This window comes from Lathyrus oleraceus, chromosome 2, assembly GCF_024323335.1.
Source record: "Lathyrus oleraceus cultivar Zhongwan6 chromosome 2, CAAS_Psat_ZW6_1.0, whole genome shotgun sequence".
NCBI classification, from domain to species: domain Eukaryota; kingdom Viridiplantae; phylum Streptophyta; class Magnoliopsida; order Fabales; family Fabaceae; genus Lathyrus; species Lathyrus oleraceus.
The window spans coordinates 267860090-267870120 of record NC_066580.1 but is presented as its reverse complement, the minus strand read 5'-3'; the positions used below and the strand labels follow the sequence as shown (position 1 = coordinate 267870120).

General features: G+C 38.4%; 2 protein-coding genes across 2 annotated transcripts; one reads left to right on the top strand and one right to left on the bottom strand.

The window, feature by feature from the left end:
- Window positions 1-374: 374 nt before the first annotated feature.
- LOC127119109 (uncharacterized) lies at window positions 375-2189 on the top strand. Its single transcript, XM_051049306.1, has 2 exons — window positions 375-810; window positions 1812-2189. Exons 1-2 carry the CDS (start codon window positions 559-561, stop codon window positions 1983-1985), a joined length of 426 nt encoding a protein of 141 aa, XP_050905263.1. The 5' UTR covers window positions 375-558; the 3' UTR covers window positions 1986-2189.
- Window positions 2190-2428: 239 nt separating this feature from the next.
- LOC127119108 (uncharacterized) lies at window positions 2429-4234 on the bottom strand. The gene is made up of 9 exons (XM_051049305.1): window positions 4006-4234; window positions 3801-3887; window positions 3628-3708; window positions 3515-3547; window positions 3367-3420; window positions 3244-3285; window positions 3043-3121; window positions 2878-2948; window positions 2429-2763 (listed from the first exon to the last, which is right to left on the bottom strand). Exons 1-9 carry the CDS (start codon window positions 4039-4041, stop codon window positions 2668-2670), a joined length of 579 nt encoding a protein of 192 aa, XP_050905262.1. The 5' UTR covers window positions 4042-4234; the 3' UTR covers window positions 2429-2667.
- Between the last annotated feature and the right edge of the window lie 5797 nt (window positions 4235-10031).

Genomic DNA, 10031 nt, shown 5'->3' with positions numbered 1-10031 from the left:
TGTGACAAGAATTGTTCAGATTGTGGTAATCATGAAAACGGCTGTGTGAAGTTGAAAGAAGGTATTCAGGAATTGATGAATGAAGGTTGTTTACAGTTTGATCGAGTAGTGAAAGACCGTGAAGAGGTATCGACTGTTAGCATTTACTTTACACTGTCAGAAGGTCCTGTACGTGCTCCAAGAACTAGGGTTAAATACACTTTTCCCCCCTGTAATGTTAGCGAGTTTAGGATTACCCCCCTGTAAAAATATTTTTTGTAAACCCCCCCTTATGTTATGTAGATTCCTTCATAGAACCCCCTAATATCCAGGTGGCATGGAATCTAATAAGAGGTCCTACACCTGGCATATTTTTAATTTTGTTAAAGTGATTATGTGTCATTTTACACTTTTTAATTTCAAATACCCCCTTAGAAAATTAGGGTTCTGAACATAGCAGGGAAGACGAAGACGAAATTTCCAGGGGAAGACGAAGACGAAGAAGAAGAATGCAGGGAACGAAGCAAACGAGAAAGACGAGAAGATTTTGATGGTAATTTGTGGGGTTAGGATGCTGCGATGGGGCTGGTGTTGAGTGCTGCAACTGGTAGAGGATGGACAACGGGTTCGGGGATGGAAGGGCCGCCTGTTCCTGCTGTTGGGAAGGATGATCAATTTGGGACGGGGAATATTTCAACTTTTCCGTGGTCGCTCTTTACAAAATCTCCGAGGAGGAGGATGCTTATCGCTTTTACTTGTACCATATGTGGCCAGCGAACTACGCGGGCTATTAATCCTCATGCGTATAATGATGGAACTGTTTTTGTTCAGGTAACACTTTGTTTTTGTTCAACTAAGGTTTTTTCTGAAATAGCTTATTTTAATAAGCTTTTTCTCAGAATGGCCTATTGAAATAGCTTTTGCGAAGCTTACCATCCATCTGTTGTTCAATTTATTTTTACCTCAAATTCCATTTTTAAAATGAAAACAAATATCTGCAATGCAAATAGCTTGTCAATGTCAACGCATATATCAAATTGGAAATAGATCGCTGAGTTTAAGCATTTATGTCATAAGCTCTTCTCGGTTTTTATTTTTGATTTGTCTACAAACAATGCCAAAATGTTATTCTGTCATGTGTGGTTCTGGAAGATGCAACTGTTTTTGGGATGTAGGATATTATACACCAAATCTTTTAGTTATGTTGTATCATATATGACCATAGTTTTCAGATGGTATAATTTGCATATTGATTGTGTAGCTGAACTGCTCATAGTTTGGTTAAATTACTTATGCGAACTGCCATGGATTGCACGAGAAGGCAATTCATCTGTAAACTGAATCTTTAGGGGAAATCCTAAAAGGTTATTAATGATTTGAAGATTATATTGGAATAACAAGCTAACCATTGGAGTCTGAAACTTAACCTCTGAAAGATGACAATCGTAAACTGTCATGAAGTTGCAAGACTTCGAGTTGGCCCTTGTTAATATAGTACTTATAAATTTGATAGTATTATGATTTTAATACTTTTAGATGATTTATTTTTATAATTAAAACATGTATATCATATTGTTTTCAACATATTGTTACATATTTGCACTCTATCTATGAATGGGCAAAGTCTACTTCAACCCTGCCGGTTGGTTTTATAATCTCAAAATCAGCCCTAGAAAAATGGATGTGGATATTCTGGAGGGCCAAATTTTAATGCAAGAAAGGGATGTAAAATTGTAGTTGTTGAAAAAAAGAAGTTAGAATGTCATGTTAAATTTCAAATGGGAACTGAAAGAAAAAAGCTAACCATACATTTGTTTTTCCATTGTTGGCAGTGCTGTGGATGCAATGCGTACCATAAGCTCGTGGATCACTTGAACTTGTTTCAGGAGACAAATTGCTATCTGAATTCAAGTTTTAATTATAAAGGTCCTGGATGGGATGATCTTAAGTTCAGGTTCATGGACGTTGATAGCGACAGCGATGATGATATATTCCCAGTTACATGAGTGAATTACCAGCTTATGGAGTATATATTTTCTGCCTCTGATCTTAAGAAATTTTAGATCAGTTGTAATGTATATTGTTTATGTTTTCATGCTTAATAGTAACATTTGTTAGAGGATTGCTTTGTATAGTATATGTGTATGTATAGCTTCGCAACCGAATTGTACGATCATGAATTTAATCATGTACAATACTTTGCATAACTACTTCTTTTGTTGTATGTATAGCTTCACACACTTAACACAATCATCCATACATATAACATACTAAATATTACAGTTCTTCACAGAAAGGATGATTAAACAACATAAGTCTAAGGCTGTAAGATAATGTGGTTCATAAATACATTACCACATTCCCTCTTCATAATTGCAGAAAATTCTGTGACTTAGCAGTGGTTCACCTGATTACTATTTTCAAAACCAACTTCACTGAGTCATGAGTCATGAGTCATGTTTCTTTTTCTGTAATTCACCTTTGTGTGTTCTTGGTGTCTCCGTGTGTCAAAGCATATAGATGTCTTGAGTAGAAGTAGAACCTACACCTAAAGTATGTTTCATTCTATTATTTTGCAACTTATCTCTCACAGGTTATGTACAACACTTTTTGGAGAGGCAAAATGATGAATGAAATATAATGTTTGTTGCTTCTGCGCATAAATAATAGGCAGATTTATCTCCCACCTCAGACCAAGGTGTCTGTGTAACGGTTACTACTAACTTTGTCGCCAACAATAGGAGGCGCAACACGAATCATAAGACTAAGGAAAAATGCTGTCATCTGCAATACAATGTAATATGTCAACTTCATGGCAGAAGAAAATTGGAAGAACAATGGAAGAACTAATTGATAAGTGATGAATGATAGTTGACAAGTGATGAAGGGTAATCTTACCAGTATTAGCCCAAGGCACATTAGGCTGAATCCTGGAAAATTAAACGGTGCGTCTTCTGACAGGAACAAGGCTGCATACAGTAGAAGCTTATCAGTTTTTGATTTTTCTCTTAATTCAGTAGTATTATATGTGTCTGTGGACTTTACTCCTGATTACTGTCTTACCTGTCAGTGGACTGAAAATTAATGGAGAAATGATGTTGGCGACGGAAGTGATTCCTGAGAGACATCCTTGAACCATTCCCTAAATCAAAGATTGAACTTCTAAGCATATAGAGATGAAGTTGAGCAGAGTTTTCAAATTTGTTCATAGCATTTACAATTATAAGAGGGAATCAAATGTCTTTTCTTCCGTCATTCAGATACCTGTTCATTCGGTCCAACTTGTTTCGATGCAATGCTGGTTATCTGTTCCACAAAGTATTGAAACAAAAACAGATATGAATATATATGATAGAGAGTAATAACAGATATAAATCAGAGACTTACAGTTGGTCGCACGAGAACGCCTAAAACAGAGAAACCTGCTAGAGCATATGGAACCTGCACGGTTTTCAATTTCAACACTCTTGAAGGATTGTTTTGCAAAATAAAATAAAAAACTTTAGTAAATAACAATTTTCTAAATATTAATTACCCATGACGACCACGCTATACTGTATACGAATATCTGCATAACATAACAAACTATTAGCAGCATGTTTCAAACAAGAAATCAAGGGAACTGTCAAGTATCAGGTTTGAACTTACATTTATGCAGGAAACAAAGAGCCCTGTTGTGAGCAACTTCTCCTCTCCTACAGCAGGTACTAATATCGGCATGAGAAATAGCTGGAAAAGAATCGCGAGTACACAACAAACGATATGTTAGCTAGTATACGGAAACAGAAAATATAGTGAATTCAACTAGGATTATGACATACTTGTGTCAGAGTAGCTCCGATCCCAGAGATCATCATCAAATCGGCAAACTGATTCTTGTTGAATTGAAATCGCGCCTTCAAATAATACTGCATGTTTACAGAATTTTGGTTTATGATTATTCAATATCTATAGACAGTTGCTTGTTTGAAATTTGCAGTATCTCATGAATTGATTGTATTCGGGAAGAAAGTAGTAATACTTTACCAGCAATACTGCCATCAAACCGCCGTCTGCCATCATAACCCAGATGAAGGGGACACGGACGAAGATGAAGAGAGGGATGGATTTGGGGTAGGGATGGATTTCACGAAGAGAGAGAGGGATGGATTTGGGATAGGGATGGATTTCACGAAGAGAGAGAGGGATGGATTTGGAACCCTAATTTCTAGTTTATGCCATGCTGGAGACCTAATGAAGATTCACATGTGAAAATAAAAAAATTAAAAAGCCACGTCTGAAATAAAAAACCAAGATTCCATGCCACCTGGATATTAGGGGGTTCTATGAAGGAATGTACATAACATAAGGGGGGTATTGAAAAAATAACTTTACCAGGGGGGTAACCCTAAACTCGCTAACATTACAGGGGGGTAAAGTGTATTTAACCCCAAGAACTATTAGTGCGCTTGTAACTATTGGTACTCCTGTGACCGTAGCTGCGCCCGTGACCATATCTGCTCCGGTGACTGTTGGTGTTCCCGCGATGATTAATGCTCTAGTAACTATCAGTACTCCTACCACCATTGCTGCTTCTAGTGGAAGACTTTATGAGAATAGTAGAGAAATTCCGTGGCAATATGACAATGCTTCTTGCAGAAATAGAAGACCTGAGAATCAGACCAGATTAGTAAATAAGACTCCAGTAACAGTTGGTTCGGTTGTGGGTAATGTGGGAGGACCCATAGGATTTACGAGAAGTGGTTGTTTGTTTGCACCACAGGTTCCGAAGGATAACAATGCTGAGGCTCTTGCTAGAACAAAAGGAAAACAAGCTGTAGTCGAAGACGAACCAATGGGAAAGGAAGTGCCCGAGAATTCTTTTGAGAAGGACGTGGAGGAATTTATGAGAATTATCAAGAAAAGTGATTACAAGATCGTGGATCAGTTGAACCAGACACCATCAAAAATCTTTATTCTCTCTCTGTTAATGTGTTCCGAGGCACATTGTAATGCCCTGTTGAAAATGTTGAATATGGCTTATGTGCCCCAAGAGATTTCTGTTAACTAGCTCGAAGGTGTTATTGCAAATGTTAACACGAGACATGGTTTGGGATTCACGGATCTAGACTTGACACCTGAGGTTCGCAATCACAATAGAGCTCTGCATATCACGATGGAATGCAGAGGCGCGGTTTTGTCGCATGTTTTGGTTGATACCGGTTCTTCTTTGAATGTGCTTCCCAAAAAGGCTCTGAGTAAGCTTGATGCCGCAGGGGTTGTTCTCACACCAAGTGATCTTGTTGTCCGTGCTTTTGATGGATCCAAGCGATCGGTTTTTGGTGAAGTCACGTTGCCTGTGATGATCGGCCCGGAAGTGTTTAACATTGTCTTCTATGTGATGGATATCCAACCAACATATAGTTGTCTGTTGGGGCGTTGTAGCACCTCAAATTTGCACCCCCCATTCATGCATTCATTTCATTTTTAGGTCATAAATCATTTCATATAGCATTGCATCTTGGCAGTCAGCATTGGCATCAAGAGATTCATCAGTACAAAAGAGCAAGCCTTTCCTTGAGATGAAGGCCACATGATTATTCTAAAAAGCTTATATGAGGCAAGGTTCATTTTAAAGCAACTTTACCAAGTGTTAGAAGCTCAAAGTCATCAGTGCATTGCCAGGTCATCTGAGGCCCATACAAGTCAACTGTAAAGTCAACTGAGGGCTAGGAGGTGGAGAAATGGTTTGAGACACTTCCTTCATGTCCAAAAGAGGTTTATTCATCATGTCAAACACATACTTTGAAGATTTTGAAGTCATATCAAAAGTCTCCAAAAATGGAAAGTGATATGTAATTTCAAGTTTCCAAAAATGGCAAGTTTTTGAACCACATTCAACTTGACTTTCCAACATCAAAGAAGCTTCAAATGAAATTTTGGTCAACATAAAAGTTGAAGATCTTTCTCTCCCATTTCCAAAAAGTCCAAGATCATGAGCATCTTATTAATGGTTAGGAAGTTATGAGCAAAAGATCACCAAGTGTGCATGAAACTTCAAAGTGCCATAACTTTTGATCCAAAACTCCAATTTGAGCCACTCTTTTTGCAAATTTGCTTCTTGTGACCTATATTTTCCAAATCCATCATGGCATTGCATGAAATAATATCACATGACCATTGGTGCATACATGTGCTTTTTGGAGGGAAAATGAAGAATTTAAATTTGGTGCATCATACATGCTAAATTCCAAGCCAATTATACCCATGAGTTGATTTTAAGTGTATTTGAACCATACATGTGTATTGTTCACGTCCATTTGGCCATGCATAGGGTGAATTTACCATTTGTGCATCACACCTCATATCTTCTTAATTTTTCATTAGCCAATGCCTAATCATGATTACAGCATCATTAACATGTGATATAAAAGCTTAACCCCAACAGAATTGCTCAGTTCACAAGTTCTAGATCTAGAATCTCATTTCCCTCCAAATTTTTCTCTCAATGCAAATTTGAAAATTCTTCACACAACACATGAATTTTATTGCATAATCGTGTTCCTTGAGTGTCATTTAGTAGGGATCAAGCTGTGGATTGAAGATATTGGCCAAGAATCAAGCAAGTTGAACACATGATGATGAACATGGAACTTGAAGATTAAGCTGCATACAAGTGTATTTAAGCATCAAATCGTGCATAAAGCTTCCATACACAAGCTTAGGAGTGGATCTGGACATTGCTGGAGCTTGAACACAAGAAATCAACTCATTGTTCTTCAAGAGGTTGGAAATTCGATCATCATAATTCTTTGTTTTATGCACATGATATTGTAGAGTTTTCATTGCTGATCATCCTGATATAAATAGTTTTTGATTTGGCTAAATATTGAGTGAGATATGCTGAGTTGAACTTTTGATATGCTTTATGTTTTTTATCGATCCATGCTTGTTATTTAGAATTAGATCAAATCAATGTTAGATTCATACTCCTGGTAATGAGACGGTTCGGATGGTGTATACCATGCCAATTTCTGGAAAATGTTTTTTACTGTTCTTCATGGAGCGCCGCCGGTTCATTGAGGAAGGCGGTGGAAACCACCGTCAACCACCGGCTCTGGTTCAACGCTAGGGTTTCCATTGAAGCGCTCCTTGAACCTTCCTTTCTCTGGTTCGATACCTGGCCTTGATACTTTCTTTTTTTTCATTTGTTTTCTCGCTCTATTGAAACGGCAGCGTTTTACTTATTGAAACGCGCTTGCAGCCATACAAACGCCGGTTCGAACCTTAGCGCTAGAATTTCCTTTATTCCAAGTCATTTTATTCTGAGTGCTTCTGTTACCACTGAAGCCTGTGTTCGATTCCATCATGTTGCTTGTTTTAATTTTCCATTTGACTTGCTGGAAGCGCCTTGTACCTGCCTGGCTTGGGTTCAACTCCCAGCTTTTGCACATTGCCTTAATTGCTTTCACATGTTATTTCAATGGATTTTCACATTATCCATTTATTTTCATTAATTCCAAAATTCATAACAAATTGAAAAATTATCCAACTTAATACATTCTTTTTTCTACATGTTCATTTGAATGTCTTTTATTTTGTGATTTGAATTTCTGGATTTGTGCCTTGCTGGATTTTTGAATATGCTTGATTGTTTGAACATGATGCAAAATGTGACATGTTGTGCTAATTCTCTTGTGAAATGCTCATTGTTTGGCCAATTGCTTTGAAATTTGATATGCTGATTCATAACATGTTACATGATTTTTGAGCTTTTGTTTGGCATTTTTAGCATATTCCATCTCTGTTTTGGACACATGGATGTATGGTGTGACAATGTGTGTCACACATTTTGATGATGCTCTTGATCATTTTCATATACATGTCAATTGAGCTTTTCTGATTCCAATTTTTTGCATGATGCTTGTGTTTAACATGTTGTGTGCACATAAAAATGTTCATGATTATTGGATTCATTTCTGTTTTAATATGGAATTTCTCTTCATGATGTCCAATTGTGATCACCTTTGATTGCCTTTGCCTTATCTTGTGCAATTGATGACCTTGCCTTAGGATTTGAGTTTGATCCTTTTTAGGACATGTTCTTACTTGAATAAATGTGCTTCATGTTGAATATTGGCTGCTGTTTTGACTTTTTGCTTCGCCTTTGACCCTAGTCTTGGTACTAGTGGTTTGTACTCACCTTTTGAGCTTTGTATTTCAGGTTCAAGCAATTAGCTCTAGTGGTTGATGTGATCTCATGACTTGAGATGCAACTTATTTTGTACACTAACCTTGGTTGTTTTGTAGGTTCCTTGTTGATGAACTCATTTGAGTTGTTTACACATAGGACTTGCATTGTGCATATACTGGAAATGTCCCACTGTTGATTGTCTGTTTGGTTGTCTGAATATCCTACTGATTGTTTGGCTTTTGTATAGGTACATTAGTCGCTTTTAGCTCATTGCTTGATCTTTGCTTTGCTTGTGGTTGGCTTACCACCTTGGTAACCACTCACTAACTCCATGTAGTCTGGAAGCCCTGTCGTTTCCTTTGGCAGGCATTTGGTTGAAGTCCTCCTTAAGAGGCAATGACTGTGTTTGTTTACATTTGTGCTAAAGACCTCATTGTCGAGGCATGTTACTTAAGTCCTACTAAGTGAAGAGGCAATTGACAGATAGAAGGGATTTGCAATCAATCCCCTGTTAGTCGTTGAGTCGTTCATTATGCTCGCACTACGTGCTGACGCTATTTAACCTAACCCAAGATCTTGTATATGGAGTCAGTCAAGTGGAGTAGGGTCCCAGATTCTGGATCCCCATGTTTTCATTAATTGAAGATCTCCCAAGCCCGGGTTAAGACCTATGAGGTCTTATCCTCATTACCTTTCATCTGCTCACCCTGACGGTCCATGTCAGTGGTTAAGAGCCCTGAGATACCCTTCCAGTTGGCTTGTTTGTCGAGGTTGATATGACCCCTTGACTAAAGCCCGACTTGTTTGTCGAGGTTGATATGACCCCTTGACTAAAGCCTCACCCTTGATGTTTGAGCCCCCTTGTTGGTGTGTTTACTTCATGCACTTGTTTTTGTGTGGTGTGATTGTGTCCCCTAGGTTTGCTAGACTTCGCATAGTCTCTCGTTTGCATGTCAATTAAGGTAGCACGGTTCCTTCATATAGGACTTCCTTTCTTGCGTGAGCATTCCTAAAACACAAACAAACTTTACCTTCTCTTAAGGACACGTTAACTCCTTCTACTACAGGTGAGTAAGTCTCCAAAGGTCGAGCATCCAGTAGATTGTGTAGTGACGTTGTTCACCTAAAAAACACAAAACAAACAGAAATAGCTTAGCCGAACTACGGCAACTCTGATTCTCATGTTTAGATGAGATACGTAGGCACGAGACGCGATGTCTTGTCGAGTTTGACTGACGACTAATATTTAATCCTTGCTGGTTTTCACCCTCGTTGCGATCCTTTTCTCTCGCCCTCGTTGCGATCGAGACCTTCCTTTTCTCTTGCCCTAGTTGCAATCGAGACCCTTTTTTCCCTTTTCGTGTGTGTTAGGAGTCAGATGTAAGTCCATTTATTGGCATTCTGTTTCCTGTTTGCGTTTGTTTGTTCAGAGTCGGATGTAAGTCCATCTATTGGCAGTCTGTTTCCTGTTTGTGTTTGTTGTTAGGAGTTGGAGGTAAGTCCATTGATTGGCATTCTGTTTCCTTTTGTGTGTTGTTTGACGTCTCAGGGTTTTCTTTTCAGCGTTTTGTTTCAGCGTGTGTTAGCTGAGCTACGAGTGCTCTGATTCTTTCTCTGGTTAGAGAAGATACATATGCATAGGATGCGATGTCCTAGTGAGCACGTTCCCCATTTCCCCGAACTACGTCGACTCTGATGTTTGTTTCTGACAAACTACGTAGCCCATGATGCGACATCCTGCCGAGTCCGCTTTATTTGAGCAGTTTCTTAGCAACCTTATTTGAGCAGTTTCTTAGCAGTTTCTTAGCAACCTCTGTGTGCATTATTTGAGCAGTTTCTTAGCAACCTTATTCTATTCTTTTGAGCATGGATCCCGTCA